The sequence below is a fragment of the Hevea brasiliensis genome, chromosome 13 (assembly GCF_030052815.1).
Source record: "Hevea brasiliensis isolate MT/VB/25A 57/8 chromosome 13, ASM3005281v1, whole genome shotgun sequence".
Classification (NCBI taxonomy): Eukaryota; Viridiplantae; Streptophyta; class Magnoliopsida; order Malpighiales; family Euphorbiaceae; genus Hevea; species Hevea brasiliensis.
The window spans coordinates 80,121,563-80,146,873 of NC_079505.1; the positions used below are offsets into that span (position 1 = coordinate 80,121,563).

Genomic DNA, 25,311 nt, shown 5'->3' on the forward strand with positions numbered 1-25,311 from the left:
TATAAAAATAATATTTCAATATCAATTTTAAAATATTTAATTATTTTTATTTTAATATCATTTTTAAAATATTTAATTATTTAAACAAAATAATTAAATATTTTAAAAATGATATTAAAATATTATTTTTATATTTTATAATTAATTAATTTATATATCAAATAATTTATTTAAATAAATTATTTAATATTTAATTATTTTTAATATTAAAATATTATTTTCTATTTTATAATTAATAAAATAAAAATATTATTTTTATTATTTAATATTATTAATTGCGATAGTAATAATTTTTAATTTTTTATATTTTTAATTTAATTAATAATATTGAATAATAAAAATAATATTTTTATTTTTATTAATTAATTATATAATATAAAATAATATTTTAATATTTAAAAATAATTAAATAATTATATTTTTTATTAATTAGATTAATTTAAATATAAATTAAAATTTATAAATTAAATTAAATTAAAAATAAATAAAATTAAATCTTCCCAATAAATATGGGTGCAATTTGAATCTTATTTCAAAGGAAATACGTTTTTCTTCACTTTCTTCGGGTCCAAACCTATACCTAGCTTACCTTCCCACATCTGAGCCTAGGATCCGAACCTCAGTTTTGTTCCTCTGTTCGTTGAAAATTTCGCACACAATTTTCGATCGCTTTATCTCTCTCTCTCTGGCTCTGAGCTCAGAGAAGGCTCTTTTTCTATATATCTTTCTACGTCTCTCGATTCAAACCCTTAATTATTGAACAAATTCAGAGTCTTAGAAGATCGGTTTCAAGTTCAGACGGAGGCCGTCGGGCGAAACTGTGAGTTGCTTTCTCTTTCTTGAAACCCTAACTTTTTCTCTCTAAAGGCTAATTTGCCTTGACGACCTAATCTGTACCAGGGTTTTGGAGCTTTAGGGGTGGGCAGCTGCATTGCATCTTGTCTTGTGTTTTCAGGATTGTATTTATGATAAAAAAATGTTTTATATTGGATTTGAATTTTGGTCATTTGCTCTCGATCTTATATGAATTTGGCGTCAAATGAGAGATTTTGGGCTACTTTTTAGGTCTAGGCTCTGTTTGCTTGCTGAGAAAATGTGGGGAATGGAAAGGAAGTGGAGATTTTGGGCGCTGGGTTTGCTGCCTATTTTTTTTTGTTAAAAAATCTTTTAATTTGCTTATAAATTTAGATGGTTAGTTTGCAAAGTTGCTCTGGCTGCCTTTAGAAATGTTCCTAGCTATTGAGTATTTAGTGTTCAAATTTCGTCTTAAGTTGTTGTTATTATTTTTCTTCCATATTTTCTCAGTAACCCAAAACGAGCAAAAAAGGGTTTTGATGAGATTTCATCTAGTTCATATATCGTTATTAGTAGTATTTTTATTATTACGTTTATGGATCTTTCTATATTTGTAGTGCTTAGAGTTAAGCTAACAATGGAGGCATTTGTTGCTTTAATGTCTCTTTCTGCTAGTGAGAAGGGTTTTCATTTCCACTTGGCTTGAGCTTTGTCAGCGCTATGCCCTGAATTCCCTATTGTAGATTTTTCACTTGCTTGATTGACTTCATGCTATTATCCTATCTTTAATTTTAGCTGGTTTGTACCAAGAGTATCTTTTTGTCACTACATGTCTACATGGCTTGTGAAAACGGCAAATTTGCATTAGGCCCCAAAATTATTCATTACTGAGCATGTTACAGGCGTCAGATTTTGCAGTGATTAGTTAATACTTAATAACTGAAGAAAAAAATTGTGTTGAATATAAAATGAGAATCCACAGAAGAGCAAGCGTTGATATTCTTAAGCATGCCAAGCGGACTTTGACTGTTATCTGAAAAAAATGTGGTATCCTAAATATAAACGTTGCTGTTCAAGTATTTTTATGGAGTGTTGGGCGATGATCCAGCATATATAGTGTGTTTCAATGTGGAAGTATAGGTACTTAGTATTTTAGTACACGTGCCACTGATTATTTTCCATCTTTAGTTTGGCCAAAAAGTTTTAGTTGGTATTGAGGTTTCAAATACTGTGAGAGTATGTTAGTACTGATTCCAGTATCGCCTGTAGTCCATGAAATTTTGAACCATGGTAGATTGATTGATTGTATAATCTTATATTTTCAACACTGTTGATTAGATTTCTTATTATCAATTGAAGTTGATGAGGTTCATGTCAATATCTTACTAGTTCTTTTGGTGTTTTAAAGTTTTCCACCAACCTTCTTCTTCTGTGTTTTCCTGCTCTTCTTTTGGTAGAAATTTATGGATGTCAAACACAAAGAAATAAGAAAAGGGTGTAGTATGAGTTTATCTATTCTTGTTTTTTTGGATAAATTACTCTGAATTGTGAACTTTTTCGGTGTAAACATTCACGGTAGGTTAGAGGGTTTGCTATGATTGATATATTCTTACAATTCAAAACTAAGATGTTTGGTTTCTCCTACACATCTATGTAACTAATTTATTAGTATTGATATTCTCTTTCTTGGGGCAAGTGGAGGGGTGTAACTCTGCAGTAGAGTGTTACCTTGATATCCCATTCCAACTTTGGATTGTACTTGTACATTTTGAATGTTGGTGTGAGAGAATGCTATTTTGTTTTTCTTTATTTCATATTTATTTCTCTTAAGATCCTATTCTATGTAGAATTCTAGATATGGAGTCTTGGCAGAAATCTATGGACTTTAAGAGCAAGAAGAAATCTTTTGATATTTCATGTTGTTTTTCAAGATGTTATAACTTGAAAGAGGCATATGAAGTTCTCTTATAGGCTATAGCATGAAATTATTGCAGAGGCTTGACCACTTTTCTCGAGTTAGGAGCAAGTTGTTCATACATACTCTATTCTAGATATGAGGTTGACACATTATTGGGATTTAAAGAATTTTCTGTAACTAACTAAATTTGGGAAAAAAGGAAATATTTAAAGCATGAATAACTATTCAATTGTTTAGTTGACTTGCAAACCCTAAGTCCATGTCCCACTCAGTTGAGGCGATTCCCTATGTAGGAGAGAAAAGCAAGGAAGTGGGTAATTCAGGGTACAAACTGTGGTTTACCGGAAAGGAGAGAAACAAGAACGGAGTGGGCATAATCATAGACAGGACATTGAAAGACGCTGTTATAGCTGTGAAAAGAGTAAGAGATAGAATTATACTAGTAAAGCTAGTACTAGAAGGGGTACAAACTGTGGTTTACCGGAAAGGAGAGAAACAAGAACGGAGTGGGCATAATCATAGACAGGACATTGAAAGACGCTGTTATAGCTGTGAAAAGAGTAAGAGATAGAATTATACTAGTAAAGCTAGTACTAGAAGGAGAAACAATAAATGTAGTTAGTGCTTATGCCCCACAAATAGGACTAGATAGTGAGAGTAAATAAATGTTTTGGGAAGATATGGATGATTTAATGCAAAGTATACTGAATGAAGAGAATGTTTTCATTGGTGGAGATTTGAATGGACATGTAGGAAGTGATAGGCAAGGTTATGAGAATGATCATGAAGGTTTTAGTTTTGGCAGTCGAAATGAGAAGGGAAAAAGCATCTTGGATTTTGCTATGGCATACGACCTAATACTAGCAAATACTTGCTTTATAAAAAGAGAGTCACATTTAGTGACTTTCAAAAGTGGGCAACATAGAAGCCAAATCGATTTCCTCTTCACTAGGAAGACAAATAGAGCTCTATGCAAGGATTGCAAGGTCACTTCAGGAAAGTCTTTAACAAGTCAACATCGGTTAGTGGTCTTGGATGTCAAGTTTAGGAACAATTCAAGTAAGGTCAGAAGAAATAGTGTAGCTCGAACAAAGTGGTGGGAGTTCTAAGGAGTACAGCAAGTGAAGTTCAAAAATGAGCTTTTCGAGTTCGAAGCATGGAAGCTGGATATGGAGGCCAATGATATGTGGATACAGATGGCATCAAAGATTAGAGAAGTAACTAGAAAAGTACTTGGAGAGTCTAAAGGACATGGACTAGTCTCAAAAGAGATATGGTGGTGGAATGAGGAAGTATAAAAGGCAGTGAAGAGAAAAATGGAATGGTATAAGAAATTACCTAAATGCGATAATAATGAGGCATATGAACAGTACAAGATAGCAAATAAAGAGGCAAAAAAGGCAGTTAGTCAAGCAAGAGCACAGGCTTTTGAAAAGTTATATGAGAAATTTGGAACTAAAGAAGAGGAGAAAGATATTTATAGATTAGCAAGGAGGAGAGAAAGGAAATGTCAAGATCTCAGTCAAGTTAGGTGCATTAAGGATAAAGAGGGAGAAATGTTGGTGAAAGATGAGGACATTAAAGAAAGATGGAGAAATTATTTTAATGATCTCTTTAATAATAGTCAAAATGGTAATCGCGTGAATATAGATTATAGAATAATAGAAAAGAATGTGAATTATACTAGAAGGATTAGATTTTTAGAAGTAAAGGAAGCACTTAAGAGAATGAAAGTGGGTAAAGCCTGTGGACCCGATGGAATACTAATTGAAGCGTGAAAGTGTTTGAGATATATGGGAGTGGCATGGTTAACTAAATTATTTAATAAGATTCTAAACTCAAAGAAAATGCATGATGAATGAAGGAGTATTTTGGTACTTATTTTTAAAAATAAGGGAGACATACAGAATTGCTCAAACTATAGGGGAATTAAACTCATGAGCCATACTATGAAGTTGTGGGAGAGAGTTGTGGAGCATCGACTATGTCATGATACTTCTATCTCTCTCAATCAATTTGGCTTCATGCCTGGTCGTTCAACCATGGAAGCAATCTTTCTCATTAGAAGCTTGATGGAGAAATATAGATATGTGAAGAAAGATCTACACATGGTTTTTATTGATTTGGAGAAGGCTTATGATAGTGTTCCAAGAGATGTCTTATGGAGTGTGTTAGAACAAAAGAGGGTATCTATTAGGTACATACAAGTGTTGAAAGATATATATGAATGAACAACTACTATTATGCGCACAGTGGGAGGGGATACAAGAGGTTTTCCGATCTCAATTGGATTACACCAAGGATCAGCTATAAGCCCTTACCTTTTTACATTAGTTTTAGATGAATTGACGAAACATATACAATAGAGTATTCCTTGGTGCATGATGTTTGCGGATGATATTGTTCTGATAGATGAGACGTGAGAATGAGTCAATAGAAAGCTAGAGCTTTGGAGAAGTACTCTAGAGTCAAAGGGCTTTAAGTTAAGTAGAACGAAAACAGAATACATGCATTGCAAGTTCAGTGAAGGCCAAACTGGTGATAGGGAAGGAGTTAGTTTGGATGGAGTAGTATTGTCTCAAAGTAATCACTTTAAATATCTCGGCTCAGTCCTTCAAGTAGATGGGGGATGTGAGGAAGATGTTAGTCATAGGATTAAAGCCGGATGGTTGAAGTGGAGACGTGCCACGGGAGTTTTATGTGATCGCAAGATTCTCAATAAGTTGAAAGGAAAATTTGACCGTATAGCCATATGACCGGCTATGTTATATGGTAGTGAGTGTTGGGCACTGAAGGAGTCGTATGCGTCTAAGATAAGAGTTGTAGAGATAAGAATGTTAAGGTGGATGAATGGCCATACTAGACTAGATAAAATCCGTAATGAGAGTATTAGAGAAAAGGTAGGAGTGGTGCCAATTGAGGATAAGTTGAGAGAAGGGAGATTGAGGTGGTTTGGTCATGTGAAGCGTAAACATACGGAGGCTCCAGTTAGACAAGTAGAGTACATTAGGTTAGAGGATAGAAAGAAAAAAAGGGATAGACCTAAATTGACTTGGAGGAGAGTAGTACAACATGACCTAGAAGCATTACACATTTCTGAGGATTTAATCCAAAATCGTTTAGAGTGGAGAAAGTGAATCCATATAGCTGGCCCCAAATTTTTGGGATAAAGGCTTAGTTAAGTTGAGTTGAGTTGAGTTGAGTTTTATTAGTTTTAATATTTTGGAAAATCTGTAAGAGGTTGCCATCCTAGAGAAGTTGAAATGATGGTTAGGTTGGGGATCACTTGGCAATTTGTTTGGTTGGAGGGAAGGAAATTGAAAACAAAGAAATAATGAAGGAAGGGATTGAGAAAGGAAGGATAGCTGCCATTCCTTTGTCTTCTTTGGTGACTAATAGTAGAGGACGATATTTTTTCATTATCTACATTGACAAAAGCCATTAAAATACACTAAAATTCATAAGTTGTATTGGAAACATAGTAAAATAATCCATTTAAGAACTTCCCATACTGTCAATCTGCCTGAATTGGTTGGAAAGTATTTTTGGGTAGGTAGTAGGGTGGAAGGTCCTCTTCCCCCCCTCTCCTTGATTGCTTTGTGCTCTAACCAAGTGGTGGAAAATGGCCTTTTTCTTTTATTCTTTTCCTTCCTCCCCTCTTTCCTTTGAACTTTGCCTATTAGAGAGGAGTGCAGGACATGTCATTGCTTCATTCTTTTATTATTTAGCATATGCGATGCATGAACTGTGACAAACCTACAAAGATGACCATTAAGGTGAATCTAAATGCCTGTGGTCTGGCCAGAGGGAGGGAGGACATTTAAGTGCTATATTTCACATACCTACTGGGAATGGAATTTAGTAGGTCATTGGGGCTTGTGATTGAATTATGATTTCATCTATTAAATTTGTCAAATTTAAGTTTAAGCGTTGACCTATTGGAAAGTATTCTCTTTAGGGATTTGGTTAGGGGTGTGCAATCGGTTGGTTCGGTTTCAAACTGACCTGAACTAGCTGAAAAACTGAAATGTGAATTATGTACCAAAGTATAAAGAAAATTGAATCAAATAAAAAAAAAAAAATTGGGTTCAGTTGGACTCATTGGTTTGAGAACAGGTCACCAATAATTGCCAGTAGCTTTTACAGAATCAAATCAAAATGGTTTTCCAGTTATCATTTATTAACATCAAATGTAAAATCATTATATACAGGAAACACAAAGTAACAAGTGCAAAGTTGCATTTTGCAACAAGCTGGCCAAAAGAACCATTAATAATTTCAGCAATTTCAATAGAGCAACAACAAGGTATAGACCAATTTCAGGAAACCAAGGTGAAGAAGAAGAAATCAGATTTGCAATTTCAGTAGACCACAAACTGGTTCTGCAATTTCAAATAGAACAAAAAAGGTGAAGAATAACAAATCTTGATCTCACTGAATCTGTGGCATTGCCAAAATCCATGGGAAGAAGAACTTGTTTTTCTTGAAAATCTGGGCTGTCCTCCATGCTCCGTTCCTTTGGTATTTTGGCATGGATGGAGTGAGGGAGATTTCTGGTCAGGTGAGGGATTTCGATGGGTTCAGTTTCTCTAGAGATTATGCATGTTGTTGGAGTGAGTCGAGTGACTGGTGTGGTGTGTGGTAAGTGGCAATGGCTGAGGTCAGGTGAGGGATTTAGTGTGAAGGAAAGGAAAAGATGAGGGAAAGAAGAAGTCAGCTGAAGTGAGAAGGGAGGGCTGGGGGAGGCCTCTGGGTCTGGTCTGGGGGAGGCCTCTGGGTCTGGTTTGTGTGAAAGAAAATTGAGGGTGAGGTGAGGGAGAGAGGCTCCAGAATGCAGAGGTGATGGGGAAGGTTGTGAGCTTTAGGGATTTTATAGGGAGGGCAAAAGGGCGTAATAACATATATGGGATGATTCAGTTGGTTTGATTTTTTTTTTTTTTAATCAAATTAACCAAACCAAACCAAACTGCAAACTGTTTTTAAATGATAACCGAAACTGAACTGAAAAGCTGAACTGGATCAGTTCAGTTTTTTGGTTTTAACCGGAATCTGCTCAGCCCTAGATCTTGTTTTGTGTGGAAAGTAATGAGGATTACTAACTTATGCTGGCTTTGTCCTTTTAAAGTTGGTTGACCAATTAACTGAGAGATCCTTTTGGTTGTGATGAAGGAAATATTTGAAGTTGCACTTTCAGAAAGTGTGAGTGAAAACTTTGTACTAGAGATCACATTGGGATGTAGGTGTATCTGTAGTCGATTCTGAATTTTAGTGCTTTACCATTTGATTAGTTTGCCATGATTAGTGGCTAAATGTAGGTGGGACGTGGCACAATGATTTTTAATTTAAATACTGAATGGTGTTTTAGAAACTACTGAGGATCTGATTGTGTTGAATTTTTTTTTCTTGATAGGCCAGTTTGATGCATTGAAATTTATCTTCCATTCTTGCTTCCATTCTCAAGCTTAGTTGGTGGTGTTGTATAACCTTCTGATGCAGGTTATCTAGGTTCTTAGAATTGGAGTGTATCCAAATGATACTGTACAATGTTTAGTGGATGGATGCTAGGTTAATATTTGGTATGACATTTTGCTTTTGCAGTATGGAGCCGTTTCTTGTTGTTTCTTTTACAAAATGTACAAGTTTTATCCACTTGTCATACGAAGGCTTGCAATGTTCTTTTTTCACCAAATAAGACGATATTCTTGTGCTTATTCACATTGGAGCTGCCTGTAATTAAGCCATTTAAATGAAGGACATATTCATCTTATGTGTTTTCTGGGAAAATTTAACTTGCCCTTTTTTGTCTGCTACTTGCAAATAGTGTGGTATTCATGTTTGCATGTAAGAACTCATTACCATTACTTTGTGTTTATGCCCTCAGTTTTGTTGTTTGCAGAATTAGATTTTGAATGACTTGAGCATGGTGAGTGGAGTGACACTTAAATGAGAATAGAGGAGGTTTGAACTTGCTTGTGCCTGAAAATATTTCACTCAAGTATATTCTCATGATCTCATCAATCATATGTCAAGTTGTAAGGACTGGAAATTTTTGGTTTTCATTGTAGGTATTGATTTTCCTGTCACAAATTTTTTAGCTACTGAAAATTTGTGTGGTGGATTATCTATGCCTGGCAACGAAGTTGGAGATAGGATCCATAATTTCTTTGGCCAGGAGAACTTGTCTCAGGGCCAGCATCACTCAGAGGTTGTTGACGGGGCCTGGCCTGCACTAGGTAACAATCTGTGGGCTGGTAGTCAGAGACAGATTGGCACACCTTTTATTTCTAACTTAAAGAATCACTCTGTACAGCAATCAGGTAACACTTCTCCACATTGAATTAGTTCGTTTTGCTGATCAATATTGTTTTCTATGCGGGATATTATTAAAAAGTTTTTTTTTTCTTTTTTTTCGTTTCCATCTTCTCTGTTATTAAACATCTTTTTTTTTTCTTTTTGATTTTAGCTGATTCTGAGGGAGGACATGGGGGACAGTCATCAAGTATGCAGCATGGTGTGAATTTTTCTCAATCAATTCTGAGGCCTGAGTTTGCTAGAAGACAATCTCAAAACCAGCAACCAACATTGAATGGGTATATGCATGGGAATCAAGCTTTCCAGACAAGGCAGAATGATGCAAACTTTTTGGGAATGGATACAGAACCTGATCGACATAATTTAATGTCAAGAGGCTTTTCAATTCTTGATGCACCTTTAGGAAATGCTCCTGAACTTCAGAAGAAAAATTCAGCAAGGGTGGATTTTAATGAATCTCCTGTTAATTATGATTTTTTGGGAGGTAAACAGCAAATGAGTAGTCATCATCCTGGCATGTTGCAATCTTTGCCAAGGCAGCAGTCGGGGATTAGAGATATGCAGCTAATACAACAAGATGTCATGCTCAAGCAAATGCAAGAAATTCAAAGGCAGCAACAGTATCAGAAACAACAATTGCAACAACAAGAAGTGAGGCAACTGAATTCTGTAAATCAGGTTTCCTCTTTTGCGAAACAGACAGCTGGCAGTCATCCATCGACTTTGCTCAATGGCATTCCTATACATGATGCATCTAATTATTCCTGGCAGCCTGAGCTTATGCCAGGTAATGCAAATTGGCTACAGCGTGGTATGTCTCCAGTGATGCAAGGATCATCTGGCGGGCTAATGTTTTCCCCTGAGCATGGTCAGGCACAGCGCTTGACAGGAATCATTCCTCAGCAGGTTGATCAATCTCTTTATGGTGTTCCTATCTCTGGAACAAGAGTTGCTCCCAGCCAATACTCTCCTGTCCAAATGGATGCGTCTACAATACAGCAGATATCAGGCAGCAGTAATTCCTTTTCAGGTAATCAATATGCTGGGTTTCCAGACCAAGCTAGCATGCTGGATGGTACTTTGGCTTCTAGGCAGGCGTTAGGGACTGCTGATAGCCAAGGCTTAGATGGTGGATTTAATTTGGAAAACATGCGGCAAGTAGATCCCCATCAAAGCAATGGGCCTGGGCAGGATTTTCATAGGAGGCAAGATCCAGGTGGCCCATCCGAAACATCACTGGAGAAAACAGCAATGCAGGTTACTACTTCACAGAATGTGGCTGCCCTAGACCCGACTGAGGAAAAGATTTTGTTTGGTACAGATGATAATTTATGGGAAGCTTTTGGCAGAGGTACCAATGTAGGATCAGGAGGTTTTAATATGTTGGATGGCACAGATTTTCTCAGTGCATTTCCTTCTGTTCAAAGTGGGAGTTGGAGTGCTCTTATGCAGTCTGCTGTAGCAGAAACATCAAGTGCTGATACTGGGGTGCAAGAGGAGTGGAGAGGTCTGACTTTCCGTCATAGTGAACCTTCAGGTGAGAATCAACAGACCCCAACTGTGAATGATAGTGGCAAACGGCAATCCACTGGAGTTGATAACAGATTGCAGGGTTCTATGAATGATAGACCCTACAGTATGTACGATGGCACGAACTCAAGTATCAACTGTAATAATATGCCAGGGGTTAAGCAATCTGGAGTGAATACATCACATGAACAGAGTGAGAGGTTGCATGGTGGTTCTTCTAAAAGATATGTTCAGCCGTTTTCTGGAGAGGAAAACAAATGGTTGGATTGCAATCCTTTACAAAAGCCAGTTTCTGAAGGCAGTCATAATTATGGAAAGGGTGCTGAGGCCTCAGATGTAGAATCAAATGCAAAAAGCATTTCAGATTCTTGGACAAATCAACAGAGCATATCCTCTTATAGTAATGGTAGCCAACCAGGCATTAGACCAAATGGTTGGAAGTTTATTGATTCTATGCCGCTAGGCACAGGTAATGTTTTGAAGAACCAGGGTAATGAGAACACATTGCAAACTTCTCAGATGACTGAGCTCAAGAGTCCCATGTTTGAGGTAATGGGCTATGGTGCTGGTACATGGAAGACTGATAGTGTTTCTAATTCAATTGTTGAATTGGAGCGTTCAAAATCCGCCACTGGAAGCCCACAAGTTAATAGAGAAGATTCTAACCTGAATAATGTTGCTGCATTGCCTGATTCAAGCACTGTAAGGGCTAACGAGGAAAACAGCCAGCAGCTTCCCAATGGTAATAATATTGATATCTGGAAAAATATTGGTTCTTCAGTCAACACTAAAGGACGTGAGTTTCCAGGAAAATACCAGCCTCATATGGATAAGAGTCATCAAACTTTAACAGGAAACAATAGTTTGGGCAATGGTGCAATTGAAACTCATGATTACCCTGATACAAAAGAAAGCAAAACTGATAGCTTTATCACTGTATCCCACCATACTTCTACTAGTGGTGCCAGAGAAAAAACTTGGCTAGATGCAAATGATTCACCTACTTTGTGTGGAGGAAAACTAAAGTCATCTATTCATATTGGCCGAAAGCCCTCAGGAGTCCGTAAATTTCAGTATCATCCTATGGGGGATCTGGATGCTGATGTTGAACCTTCTTATGGAACAAAACATCTCAAACATTCACAGTCCATGCCAATGCAGATTTCTCAACGGTTTAAAGGTCATGATCATGGGGGTATTGGGCAATCAAAATTTCCTACTCAGATAGCTAGAAATTCTACGGAAATTGACAAGGTAATTGTTGATTTTGCTCCATGATGTGTTGCCATTTCATTTTTCCTATTTCCAAATTTTTGAATCAGGCTAAGCCCCTCTTCTGGTGTTAAATAACAACCAGCAGCAAGTCTTCAAAAGATTTGTTGACATTTCTCTTTTAATACTTATTTGCAGCTTCATTTTCCGGGTCAAGGAGAAACAAAAGGTTTAGATGGGATAAATGTGAAAAACATAGTTGCAGGTTCAGCACCTAGTACATCTGCTTCCTTTGACAGAGCTGTGTACACAACAAGCAAGGCAACACCCTCAAGGTAATTGATTTATTTTGAAACAGTTATTTAAGTTGATAGGAATGATTTCATCCAGCATTTCTATTGCTTCCTATTAACTTACTGTGTGTCAGTATGGTTTGCTTTCCATGGTGATAGAATTTCTTTTTCCTTCATACTTGGCTTTTTTAGTTGTCCCTTTCATAAGTCATGCTTTCTATGTTCAAATTCATTGCAGTCAAAATATGCTTGAGCTTCTTCATAAGGTGGACCAATCAAGGGAGTGTGGAAATGCAACACACTTCGCCTCTTCTAACTGCAATCAGTCTTCTGAGATGCATGATGTAAAAAATTCTGATGGATCTGTTCAACTCCAACAAAATCAGACTTCCGCTTCTCAAGTTTTTGGTTTTCAACTTGTTCCCCCATCTCAACCCTTGCCTAGTCAAGAGCATGCCCTATCTTCTCAGAGCCCCTCACAGAAAAATAACTCCATCAGTTCAACTTGTGTCACTTCTGAAGTAGGGGAGAAGGGTCATAAATGGTTGGCTTCCACAACCTCTGTTCAGGGCTTTCCTCTTTCTTGTGAAATATCTCAAGAAGAATTGAGGAATAATATTTGTGGTATCTCAGGACAAAGTGGCAAGACTGCCCAGGGAAATTTTTCTGCTGCTCTTTCCCCTGGATTTCCTTATTCAAGAAGTCATAGTCAAAATCAGCACATGTACGATATGGGCGCACGAGCAACAAACAGTCAGTCTGTCAATGCATATTTTGATGGGTTTACATCTCAGTCAAAACAGGTGACTGAATCTTTTGAGAGAGCTCGAAGTGGTCAGTCAGCACTAGCTTCATTGCCAGACGACTCTAGAATTACTTCACATAATGATGTTACTTCCTCTGGTGAGATGCATCAGTTCAGTAATAACAACCAAAATGGCGCAAAAGATTCTGCCCAGCAATTTCCTGTTTTGGAAGCTGTGCCAGCTCTTCAGGGTTCTAATGTATCTGGCAAATCACAGGAGTATGCGTCTGCAAGAACGTCGGCTCCTGTATGGACCAACATTTCAACACAGCAACGTTCATTTGGTGTGCAGGCTTTTAAGGCTTCATCCAATATGTTTAAGCCCAACATTCAATCTAATAATGATGCAGAAGCAACTTCCTCTGTACCACAGAAGCTAGAAGGTCATGCTGTGCAAATGGTAAGGAATGGTCCTTCTGAATCTGGTGCATGTTCCATGAATTCACTTGGTTTTGGCGGGAAAGAACAAGCAGTGAAAGGATACCCATGCCAGCAAGTTTCACCGGATAATGACCATGCTCAGAAGACAACTTCTGTCTCAGAAGGGAAAGAATCTGCTGCAAATGGTCTTATTGGCACTTCTCTTGCGAACCCTGCTAGTACCCAAAGAGAGATTGAACCATTTGGCCGATCTTTAAGGCCCAATAATTTTTTTCATGAGAATTACTCCTTAATGCATCAAGTGCAGGGCACGAAAAATGCAGATGTGGATCCAGACAATAGGAGTATGAAGAGATTTAAAGGTCCTGATGGTGCTGTGGATGCTCAGCAAGTAGGCCCCCTGGATGGACAGCAGTTATATGGTCACAATAATATGGTCAGAGATACATCAACAAATTGTGCTTCAAGTTCTGCTGGAGATGCTAAGATGCTAAGCATTTTGGGAAGAAGGACAGATGTTCGGGATGCAAATGCCCTTTTTCAGGATACGCTTGGATTTGGTCAAAATGATTCTCAAAATTTTGCTAATAGCAGTGCAGTTTCAGTGAGAACTGAACATTCTCAGATCAGTCCCCAGATGGCCCCCTCCTGGTTTGATCAGTATGGTGCCTTTAAAAATGGGCAGATATTACCATTACATGATGCACGGAGAAATGTCACCGTAAAGACTATGGAACTTCCTTTCACTGTTGGAAGGCCTTCCAATAGTTTGCATGCTCATGGTCCAGTGGAGCAAGAAAATGTGATTGCTGCTGATGCTAGTCGGCATAGTCTTCTCCAAAAGGGTTCAACCCCCTCACCACTCTCTTCCCCTCAGTTAATGCATCTTGATACTGTTGATGTGAGCTTGGCTGCTGTGAGACCAAAGAAGCGTAAAAGTGCTACGTCAGAACTTTTACCATGGAATAAACAAGTGGTGCATGGCCTTCAAAGGCTTCAGAACATCAGGTAGTTTACATAAATTTCATGTTGATGGGTACCTTTTCTTGTCTGTGTTGATGAAACTGATGCGTCATTCATTTTTTTAAATTATTTTAATCATCTAATGCATTAAAAAATGCATTTCCTATATATTCTTGTATATTGTGTGATACCTTTTCCCCAACTATTTTAACACATGCTAAGTTTATTGTTTGCAGTTCGGCAGAACTGGAATGGGCTCATGCAGCAAACAGATTGCCTGAGAAGGTGTGCTCATAACAAAAACAGGCTTTCCTAATTCTGTTATGCTGTTATTGTTTTTCTTCTTAGGTCTCTGACATTATCAGTGTTTTTGCTTCATTTAATGACAGGTGGAAGATGAAACTGAAATGGTAGAGGACAGACCACCAGGATTTAGATCAAAGAGAAGGCTTATATTGACAACACAGCTTATGCAGCTGCTTTTTCACCCTTCGTTGGCATCAGTTCTGTCTGCAGATGCTATGTCACATTATGAGAGTGTTGTACACTTGCTTGCTCGATCAACCCTGGGAGATGCCTGCAGCACACTCTCTTGTGGTGGAAGTGAAACTCCTGTGCCTTCCAGCAGTGGAAATTCGTAAGTGCTGCACATTGAAATTTCTCTAGCATGCTTTTACCAGTTGCAACGTTTACAGTTTTACTGGAAATATGATCCCATCAATGCTAATAAGAAGTATTTTTTTTTTGTCCTCAGCCTGCCTGAGAAGCTAAAAACATCTGAGAGAATCAGCAATCAATACTTCTCAAGAGTTGTGGAAGACCTGATCAGTAGAGCAAGGAAGCTAGAAAATGATATCTTGAGGTAAAACTGTTGTGTATTCTGTTCTAATATTGAGTTTCATGTCTGAATAATTGAGAAATTTTTTTACAGAAACTGGGGGCGTATGCCTTCGCTGCTTCAAATCTTGTTTGGTTTATGAATGGATAGAACTGAGTTATATATTTGCAAAACGGAGGTAGATGATTGGGATTTGGTTAGACTGAGAAAATAGGTCCACAAGGTGTACACCTTAAAAGAAAAGTCTGTGATAACAAATTGAATTTGCTTCCACTTGTTAAATCTTGATCTAGTTTGATGCTATTTCAAATTGGTAGGGATTCTTGTATTTCCAATCGATCTGGCTTGCATATTATCAGGTTTTTGCATGACCATGAAGCAGTGTCATTTTTCATCCTTCTTTCCTCTCTCTTCCTTGCTGTTGCTGCTAACACTTCTTTTCTTTGTGTGTCATTCTCAACATAATGTTTATGAAAACAATGTATATTTGGTCTCAGTATCAATGTCATGCTCATTGTTCTTGTGCTGCCTACTGATGATTCAGATTGGACAAGAGAACATCTGTTCTAGACCTGAGAGTGGAATGCCAAGAGCTAGAGAAGTATTCTGTTATCAATCGTTTTGCCAAGTTCCATGGACGGGGCCAAGCTGATGGGGCTGAGACCTCATCATCCTCTGATGCAACTCAGAAATCCCGTCTCCAAAGATATGTTACTGCACTTCCAATGCCTAGGAATCTCCCTGACGGGGTACAATGTTTTCCACTTTGATCATTAATTAATTGATTTTTATCTCTCTTGGGCAATTATCTCCACATCCATCATACTTCTCTGATTCATTTGCTACCAACTCGTATACTAGCACTTTCTTACTGTAGAACCACACAGATGGGAATGTAGGAGGCTTGGATGCTATATTGTCTCCTTAAGAGCAATGGAGGCTGTTAGATGTTTTCAACTTAGGCCGTTGATATCATATTCATTCTTGAGAGATTAATCTGGTCTTGTATACTTAATTGAATGATCAGAGGAAATTGGGGTTCCCCACAATGTTTTTTCAGTAAATGGGGGACAACAGATGGCAGTCTGTCTTAGCAATGATATTCACACATAGCTAAAAATTTATCAAGTGTGTTTCTTTGCTAGCAAGGCTTCCGATAATGGATTTCTATGTGTGATATAAGTGTTTTACCTTGTTTCCTCTTCTTTTCTGGAAAAAGAAAAAAAAAAACCAAAAAAAAAAGGAAAAGAAGAGGGAGTAGGGGGGGTGAGGGTGGATTGGGAGAGGGGCAGCGAATTTCCAGGCCCTTTAGTCTTGAATTGCCGGCTTTAGTGCAATAATGTTGTTATTTCACATTTGGCCCCTATATTATTTTGTACAAATTGGCTGAGCTTTCACAAGTATTCTTGGGATTTCTTTATCCTAGAAATTGAGAAAAATGTAAAGATGCTGAAGTTGCCAAAATACTGAGCAGTTCAAGAAGTTTCTATATTTGGTTTTCCAACAGCATACTCTGTTGCTCTTTATCTCTTATTTTCTTCCTCCTCATCATTCTCTTCTTTGTTGGATCTAACTTTATTTTGGTCAGCTTACTTTGACTTATTCCCATTTAACTATGGATTCAACCATGAGCATTGAGCTCAAACTTAGACTTACAGCAGTCTTAGTATTTTTCCTTTTTGTGCATCTGGAAGCTGAAAAGGTGCCTGAATGCTATATGGTCACAGAGAAATTAAATTGTTCATGATATTTCTCGGACTTCCTGGGATGGGAAAATGACCCAAAATTTCTTACACCCTCCCAAGTAATTAATAGGTTCATATGAAAATTTACTTTTTTGTTGTGTTCCTGTGTTTTCTTTATGCTCTTAACCTTCATAAAAATTTATTTTGAGAAATTTATCTGAACCCCCTTTTCCTTTATGTTTTTGTTTTGGTTTCCTCTATGTCAATTAGTATGGCATGCTGCGATTGCTAATTGATACAAAACATGGTCCAAATTTGACTCAACTCTTATGTTCTTTGAATGTGTTTTAGTCAAGTTTCTACCACTTTTTTTTGGCTGTTAGTATGTCTGCTGCCGCTGTTTATTTATTTATTTATTATTTTTTAATTTGGTTCATTTGGCTATGATTGAGGAGTGTGTCTACTTTGGTTACCTATATTGTCAAATAATTATCACATTTTAAGCAATGTGAATATAAAATAATGGTTGGAATTGAAGCGACAAAAAAACAAATCCATGCGCATCTTAGCTTAGTTTATTTCTCAAGTCAGATTTCCCCAGGAAAATTTGAAATTTCAAAGTGCATGGGTGTGAGCCTTGTATGCACATGATTGATTGAATGTTTCATCTTGATTTGCCATGTTTTAAGCTTACATGGTGGCGGTAAATGTAGTTGCTAAAAAGTTTTTCTCTATTAGTGATGGCCATTTGGAAAGTCCTATTTAGTTGCCTTTCTTAGAAAAAGCAATATTTTTTTGTGTTGAAATATTTTTAGCCTTTTAATCCGTACCTTAAAAAACTAAATAAATTTTAATTTGGCCCCTCTGAAAGTGACAGTTGACCGATCATGTATGGTCACGATATGTTAATTGAATTGTTGGGAAGAAGACAGCATTTACCCAATGCTTGTGTAACATTATTAAAGCAGGGTAAAAATTTTGGTACCACTAAAGTGACAGTCACTCGTGATGGTAACGATCTTAACATATCATGGTTTACTTGGTACCAAAAAGTTCCTCTTTTTTAAGTTGCTAGGATTGTTTCTTGATATTGCATTCAAAAGATCAGGAATTTGGTTCTTTCCGATGTATCAGTGGAATAAAAATGATTAGTAATTTCACCTAAATTCAACAGCCCTCATCAATTGATTTTTGTTTTTCCTATATAGATTTAAAAGAGGACCCTTCAATAAAAAGACATTTCAATCTCAATTTTCAAGTGAAAAGAGCTACAAGAAAATTTGTTATGTATTTTTCATCCTTTTGCAGGCAATACGTAACCAAGTAAAGGCTTACCTTTCATAAGCAATGCAACAGAGATTTTTACTTAATCGAGCTCTATAATTATTCAACTAATCATTAAATTTTAATTTTTGATTTAATAATTAGGTTTTTTTTATTCCTAGATTTTGGTCAAATTTCAATGAGATTTTTAACTCAAGAATCATGTTAAAATTTTCAAATTAAATTTTAAAAATAGAAATAGAATATAGAGCTTTCTTACATAGCTCATTCATGGGTGATCTTACCAAAATGAATAAAAATCAATAATTTTATTGATTTATTGATTTAAATAACCATACTAATATTCAATTCAAAAATCATAACCCCAATACAGGAAAGATCGACAATTCATTCACTGGTCATTTTATGACCTTATGTTCAATGGGCGGTTAGAAAGAATGAGATAAACCTGTTGGAAGAGTTCACATGGAAAGGGCTCATCTTATCAGTCATCATCCAATGTACAATTCACTCCCATAATGAACTGACAACATTGCTATTAACATTAGTACTCATCTAGGAAATGAGATGCGGAGAGAATGTTAACAGGAAAAAAAGACACTATAATGAAAGATACTCGGTTCTTGTTTGGTTAAATCTTACAAGAAATAGGAAATAGAGGAGGAAAAGAAGGATCATGTAAAATGGTAAACATTGTTATTTCCATTTCATGTATTTTCCCCTATATTTTTGGGACTTATTTTTAAAGAGAATACACAGCTTCTTAGAATTAAATTTCCATTTCTGTCACATCTCAATCTCCTCTCATTTAAGAGTCCTGAACAAACATGCTTATTGTTACGCAATCTCAACAGTACCCCTTGATGCCTTGTTTGTGATTAACATACAAGCAGGTTGCTACTAGTAGTAAGGAAGATGGTACCTACTTGGTTAAATAGTTTCCTTCCGCTCTTGGGATCCAGCACCTTACCTAATTTAAGCTTGCCTTGACAAAAGACTATCGAGATGTTGGCCCAGATGGTCATAAGGTGAAGGATTAGCATTGATAGCCTCATCTCACTATGGTGCATGATTAGGGAAAGAGCTCACGATAAGTTGACATGCATTTCCTCCCCTATAATTGCAAATATTTCATCCACCCTGAAATCAATATTTGAGGCAGTCGTATTAATGACATTTGCATAATTCAAGAATAAAGATAAAAATTTAGCTGGCTTTTTTTTCCCTCCATAATTGAAGTAACAGCTATAATGGATATCGTGATTCATGTGCAACATTGAATAGGTTCTCAAATTCCAACCTACCTATGGATATCTATATTCACCTCTGCCAGCCATGTTGTTAGGTAAACCTGCAATGCAATGAACTTCAGCAATTCACATGACCATTGTAAATGAAAGCATGTCAGCATAAGAAAATAATGTTTATTATATCTGGAAAAAAAAATAATGAAGAAAAGCAAGTACAAGGGCTATGTAAATCCTGGTACAGCACTAGCCCAAGTATTAGGCATGATTTCTTTTACCAACTTATGCATAAGGACACGGTGCTTACATGATATAAAATGAAATGATCTTTGGCATGGTTGGGCAATGTGGAATAATATTTATATATAGTAATGATTATTGAAATCAATACCTGCAAAATATCCTCATTTGGTTGACTCTTGAATTGCATGTTACGCATATCATACTTCCCTTCCACCAATCTTGGAGGCACTGGTTTACAGGTTTCCTTCGAATACAAGTTGCAAATGCTCAGATCATCAAATTCTCCTGGATAAAGCTCATTTGACCAATACAACTCATTGACTTGTGGAACCTCACAGCTAATTGTAAGCAACTCCACTACAAGTAGTCTCTGAGATGAATAGCAGCAAGATGAATAATTGGTAAAGTGTCTAAAACAAAGAAGGATGCTCGAAACCAGCAGCAAATACAAGTGATCACCTCATCATAGTAAAAGATTGCAATTTACCTTCAAATTGAGCTCAGATATAAACATTTGAACAAGCTCCTCTGCTAACTGCTCTGAAATCATTCAAATATTAGAATCATCAATGGTAAATCTCATCAACAAGACAATAAAAGATTTGGCCATTTAAACCTTAAAATTCAAACTTCTGCTAGAAGATGATCAAACAAAAACCAACTTGATAAATAAGATAGGGATGAGATAATGGTAATGTGATGCCATGAACTGGAATTTTGATGTCTCAAAACTTTAAAATGGTACATACATTATACAACATTTGCAGATAAGTACATACCAAATGAAGAAATTGGCCAAAATGCAAAGACTGGAATCCCAGCACCATCACCAGTGTCATTATTATCCTCAGAACTACTAGAAAATTGCAGAATAGGACTACTGCCTGTCCCTTTGACATAGCATCTCATGGATCTACTAGTGTTGACCATGTGAGTTACAACAGTCACCTGCAAAGAAATTATTACAATGAACACAATAAACAAAGCCCAAGCAAGTTACTTGAGAAAAGCCCTTGTCTATAACTTCATATGGTTGATCAATGCCTACGTATTTAAGGATATTTGCATTAATAGAGTTACAGACAAGGTGCATATTCCTTTTGCATAAAGTGTCATTATTAGAACTTATACACCTAACTTACGCTATCCTTAATTTAATGTAATTCCAAACCAAAATTCTGGGAATTTACATAAAATAAGGAGAAAGTAATGGGATTCCATTCGTAATCTCGATGATGCAATAAAATTTCAACACAGTTTCTTACCCATAAATTGTTTGCTCAACCACATTCAACTATTCAACTTTCCATGTGTGTATGCATTCATTAGGAATTACAAACAGAAAAGAAGTGTGTGCTTTATCTTCGTACCATATCCTTGTAGGATGACAAAAGTTTGCTCCTATGAAGCTCCTAAAAAAAAAGAATAAGAGTAAGCAGCACATAAAATGATTTCCAGCTCACAGGTGGGATAGAAAATAACCTGTTGTTTAAACAATTTGGAACAAGCTTTCTTCCGAATATCTGGCATATCATTTAGGGACCCCAGCTCCATTGAAGGCATGTATCTGAATTAAAATTAATCAAGCATTTTCTCAGTAAACAACCACAGAACAAAATGAACACTAAATGAAAGAAAGAAAGAATGAAAATAAATTTGCGATACTTTTGAGAGAGATAAGCGTTGACAAGGGAAGTAGCGTGAGATCTCCCAGAAGAGGAAGAAGACACCCATTGGGGCCTGTAAGAGGCTAACTTTGACCACTGGTTTCTCAAATTTCGCTGAGCCGCCGGTCTCCATAGCCGCGAAACTGACGGTGGCAGTGGCGAGGAGCCGTAGTAAGAGGAAGTAGCAGAGGAAGAGGTTTGCTCTGGGGTTTCCATTGCTGGAGTTTAGGTCTCGAAGAGTTCTTTACTGCACCTCCCCAACACTGTCCTTGAAGCTTGAAAAAATAAATTAAAAAAAAAACATGGGGCCCACCATGGTAATCCACGTCATCAGATTATCTGACGTGGTTATATATTCCCAGCGACGACTAACTTAACCAGTTAAGCCTCAATCTCTCCTCTTTTCGGTTGCGAATTGCGATACAAACACAGAAAGAGAGAGGGATCGGGCATGTCGTCACACAACAATTCTTCATCGTCGGCGAACGATCCACGCCAGCCATCGGCGGCGAAGCCTTACGCGCCGCCTATGGTTTTGCCTCAAGATCTTCCTGTCGATTACGCTGGTTTCATCGCCGTTATTTTCGGAGTTGCTGGCGTCATGTTCAGGGTTCGCACCCTTTCCTTTGACTTTACTAGCAATCGTGATATACTGATATTTCTCTTATTTATTAATTGTTTTGTGCTTATGCGAATTCTTTTTATTTTGTGATAGCTGATATGAATTGAAGTTTAGTTAATGTGCTACAATTAGTATGATATAAGTATATTTATCGATGACGCTCTTGGGATCTCAGAATTTTTGTCATAGATCTTGGATTTTTTTTTTCTCTATCTCGTTCTTTCAAATTTTTCATAACAAATATGAAAAATTTCTTGCTTAAGTTTAGACTATTAGTGGGTTCAAGTTGTTTTGTTGGATTTGATTAGTGTTGCTGGTGCGCTCTATCTTTTTCCTCAACTTTTTTCTAATATGTAATCTTGTATGTTTTTTTACTTGCTATTTTTTGGCAGTACAAGCTTTGCTCATGGCTTGCAATCATATTTTGTGCCCAATCACTTACCAACATGAGAAATATTGAGAATGATCTGAAACAGGTTTCCATGGCCTCCATGTAAGTTTGGTTCGTTTCTCCATCAGTTTTGGTTTTATGCTTGTATTCATTGCATGTGTTATGCTTATGGTATAATTGTTTGTTTATGTGTTATTCTCATAACCTTCGTTCTCTGAGGTTGTAACATATGATTTCATAGCATTGGGATGTTTAAGGTTGTAACATGTGTAGAGGTCCTCAAATATGTTAGAAGCCTCAAATAGATGCAAAGAAGTGAAAACAACTTGAAGGCAAGTGATTCTATGAGTGGTTATTTCTACTGTATTTGGTTGACCATCATTAAAATGGTTAAGGTTTGAGTGGGTGACGTGACATATGAAGTGAGTGGAGTGGATGCAGTGTATTGTTGAGTACCTGATAGGTAGTGTTGCTCTATGGTATCAATATGATCTTTGGGACTGCTAACAGATACATAATACGTAATACTTTATGAGTTTATGTTGTCTATAAACAATGATTGTTTATTCCTGGAATGATGAAGTGCAGCACACTGATTAAAGGTCTTCCATTCCTGTCTGCTCTTCCTGAAGAGAGTGAAATGCTTGTAGAGACTGTAGAGGCTTATACTTGGTCAGAAAATGTTTCTAATACAGTTACTGTAGGTTCATGCGTTGTGAAGATTGTATCACCCATCCCTTTGTTCACTTGATACGAGGGAGTATAATATGCCTGTTAGCATATCTCAATCTAGTGCTATGAGTTTGCTGACAGATTCATTGAGAATAGTCGAGAAACTGCACTTTTCTAGAAAGAGCTATGTATGGCACTTACATACACACAAAGTTTTACTGTTAGGAACAAAAGAGATTCCAAGTGTCCGTGTAGATTTTGCACTCATGGAGACACTTTTTGAGGAAAGTCAGGGTCAGAGCTGGTGAATGTCAATGCAAAATTGCAAATGTTTTGGTCTCAACTACCACTTTTCAGATGAAAATAGTCCGGCTGTCCTCTTAGTTCTCCTGTACATGGAAGACTAGCCTATATTTGAGTGATATTAAGAACCATTCCATGTTATTCTGAGTAAAATGAAGGCCACTAAGTGTTGATGACATAGGTTTCCTCAATCATCATAAGATTTTGGCAGAGAATGAAATTCTTATTCTGGAATTTTTTTTTACCAGATAATTGCTTTGCTTGAACATTTGCTTTATTTTAATCCATGCTTGTGAGATGGTCTATAAAGGGCAGAATGTAACACAAGAAATCAAAATGTCGATTTATTAACTTTATTATTAGAATAAAGATTGTCAAAGAGTAACATATAAGTAGACTTTGGGCTACAATTGGGCATTTATGACAGTTGACCATAATTGTAAATTTCATCATAGTTCATTAATAAGTTGTCTGCCATATCAAGCTAGTTAGGTCCCTGCACTACATATGCAGCAACGTAAGAAATATGAAGCTTGGCTGTAATTGTAAATTTCATCGTAGTTCATTAATAAGTTAAGTCCGCTATATCAAGCGAGTTAGGTCCCTGTACCACAGATGCAGCAATGTAAGACGATGAATTGTTGACTGACTTGGATTTGTGTTCATTATTATTTTGGTTATTAATTTTAAATTTTATGTCCTGGCACCAGGTTTGCAATCATGGGTTTGGTGACAAACTACTTGGGGCCTACACGACCCAGTGCACAAACACAAAAGTGAGATTCCTTCACTGAGAGATTAGAAGAGAAATAGTGACAATTTAGGTCCTTTTCATTTAATGATAATTATTGATTCTGAAGGCTAAGTTTATTGACTGGTGAGTGCTGATGTTACGAATATGGAGGGAACTGTGTACCTATAATGTTGAAATTCGTGTCTCGACTCAAGCTTTGCAATTTCTCTAGTTTGAAATGCTTTAACAATATTTTCTCAAATCACCTCTGTTACGATTTTCTTAGAACAAAGGCTGCGGCTATTAGCTTTTAACACTATTTCATCTGAGTTGAATTGATTTGAGGGCTCTCTGTTTTGAACCCATTACTTAATAAATGGGCAGCTCGTTAGGATTTTTTCTTCTTTACTATTTTTAATAAAGAAATATCTCAGAAGTCCTGGTCAGATTTACATTTGGTTTGATTGGAAGCCTCCAAGGAAAGGAAAATGGTACGAGTTTTTATGCAGGAATAATTATTCCAAAGGATACAAGTCCCTCAATTTCATGGAATTGAAATTCTAAGTGGCTGAAGAAAACCTAGTTTCGTAGCTATTCCATGCCTTGAAAGTAGGACATTTTCATGGCAACTCTTGTCAAATTTTCTCAACAAAAATCAAATTTCTCTTCTGCTTTTGTTCCATGGGACTGTTACATGGAATAATTCCTCAACGGGCCATTTCTACTACACCTTTTAATCGTTTATGGTTTTGATTGTTTAGCGATATCCTCTTAGGCCTATTATATTTCAGTTTGCCTTTTGGAATACTCTCTCTTAGGGTTCTGAAGAAATTGTATAACTATTCTATCGAACTTTACCGATAATGATCTCCCTTCTTATTATGTTATCACCTTTTAAAAACCATGCTCCCATGCAAGCCCAAATGAGTGCTAAACCAGAACCCTCTTGACCAAGAACTATAAACATCAATTAACCTACAATTTAGAGTAGTTTAGTGGAATGTGTTAGATCAGACATTAATGGAATGTGTGCAGAATTCCAGGAAGGGTTCATAGCAAGAGTAGCAGATCATGGAAAGATAATGGAGTGGGCTTCACAAGGGAAAGTATCGTCTTTCTCTAGTATTGCATGCTTCTTGAGCCATTGTGGATGGAATCCCACAATGGAGGGTCTTAGCAGCGGAATCCCCTTTCTTTGTTGGCCTTACTTTGCAGGTCAATTACATAATATCTGAATCCGTATCAAAATGGGATCATAGCAAGGCATGGATTAGAAACAAAATAAAAAGACTGCTTTTGGACGATGTTATAAAGCAAATGCTTTTAATCGGAAGGAAATGGCTAGAAAGAGTTTAGCTGCAGGTGGATCTTTCAAGAATTTTCAAGTCTTTATTGAACAAATCAAGAATTAGGAAGT

General features: G+C 36.7%; 3 protein-coding genes across 5 annotated transcripts; 2 read left to right on the forward strand and 1 right to left on the reverse strand.

Annotated features, from left to right (window-relative positions):
* Positions 1–557: 557 nt before the first annotated feature.
* LOC110636255 (uncharacterized) lies at positions 558–16,556 on the forward strand. Of its 3 annotated transcripts, none has more exons than XM_058132404.1 (10): positions 558–820; positions 8,595–8,671; positions 8,779–9,030; positions 9,177–11,809; positions 11,966–12,102; positions 12,299–14,254; positions 14,446–14,494; positions 14,599–14,846; positions 14,964–15,071; positions 15,592–16,556. In XM_058132404.1, the coding sequence occupies exons 3-10, from the start codon at positions 8,838–8,840 to the stop codon at positions 15,815–15,817; spliced, it is 5,550 nt and encodes a 1,849-aa protein (XP_057988387.1). In that variant the 5' UTR covers positions 558–820; positions 8,595–8,671; positions 8,779–8,837; the 3' UTR covers positions 15,818–16,556. The 3 variants fall into 3 exon arrangements, with proteins under 3 accessions (XP_057988387.1, XP_021641591.2, XP_021641593.2); XM_021785899.2 differs by having other exon boundaries at positions 8,610–8,671; XM_021785901.2 differs by lacking the exon at positions 8,595–8,671.
* A 2,041-nt stretch (positions 16,557–18,597) lies between these two features.
* LOC110636240 (uncharacterized) lies at positions 18,598–21,449 on the reverse strand. Its single transcript, XM_021785865.2, has 8 exons — positions 21,172–21,449; positions 20,989–21,073; positions 20,877–20,918; positions 20,286–20,454; positions 19,994–20,046; positions 19,655–19,876; positions 19,321–19,367; positions 18,598–19,156 (listed from the first exon to the last, which is right to left on the reverse strand). Exons 1-8 carry the CDS (start codon positions 21,387–21,389, stop codon positions 19,102–19,104), a joined length of 891 nt encoding a protein of 296 aa, XP_021641557.1. The 5' UTR covers positions 21,390–21,449; the 3' UTR covers positions 18,598–19,101.
* Positions 21,450–21,537: 88 nt separating this feature from the next.
* On the forward strand, positions 21,538–24,156 carry LOC110636242 (protein Asterix). The gene is made up of 3 exons (XM_021785866.2): positions 21,538–21,783; positions 22,188–22,288; positions 23,872–24,156. The coding sequence occupies exons 1-3, from the start codon at positions 21,625–21,627 to the stop codon at positions 23,939–23,941; spliced, it is 330 nt and encodes a 109-aa protein (XP_021641558.2). The 5' UTR covers positions 21,538–21,624; the 3' UTR covers positions 23,942–24,156.
* The last annotated feature ends 1,155 nt before the right edge of the window (positions 24,157–25,311 follow it).

Coding starts and splice junctions, on each gene's coding strand:
- LOC110636240 (XM_021785865.2), bottom strand. CDS start 21,389: ATGGAAACCCCAGAGCAAACCTCTTCCTCTGCTACTTCCTCTTACTAC. Junction 19,877..19,993: donor TATCTGAGCTCAATTTGAAG/GTAAATTGCAAT, acceptor TATTCATCTCAG/AGACTACTTGTAGTGGAGTT. Junction 19,368..19,654: donor CAAATGAGGATATTTTGCAG/GTATTGATTTCA, acceptor ATTGCATTGCAG/GTTTACCTAACAACATGGCT.
- LOC110636242 (XM_021785866.2), top strand. CDS start 21,625: ATGTCGTCACACAACAATTCTTCATCGTCGGCGAACGATCCACGCCAG. Junction 21,784..22,187: donor TTGCTGGCGTCATGTTCAGG/GTTCGCACCCTT, acceptor ATTTTTTGGCAG/TACAAGCTTTGCTCATGGCT. Junction 22,289..23,871: donor CAGGTTTCCATGGCCTCCAT/GTAAGTTTGGTT, acceptor TCCTGGCACCAG/GTTTGCAATCATGGGTTTGG.
- LOC110636255 (XM_058132404.1), top strand. CDS start 8,838: ATGCCTGGCAACGAAGTTGGAGATAGGATCCATAATTTCTTTGGCCAG. Junction 12,103..12,298: donor AGCAAGGCAACACCCTCAAG/GTAATTGATTTA, acceptor AATTCATTGCAG/TCAAAATATGCTTGAGCTTC. Junction 14,495..14,598: donor CAAACAGATTGCCTGAGAAG/GTGTGCTCATAA, acceptor ATTTAATGACAG/GTGGAAGATGAAACTGAAAT.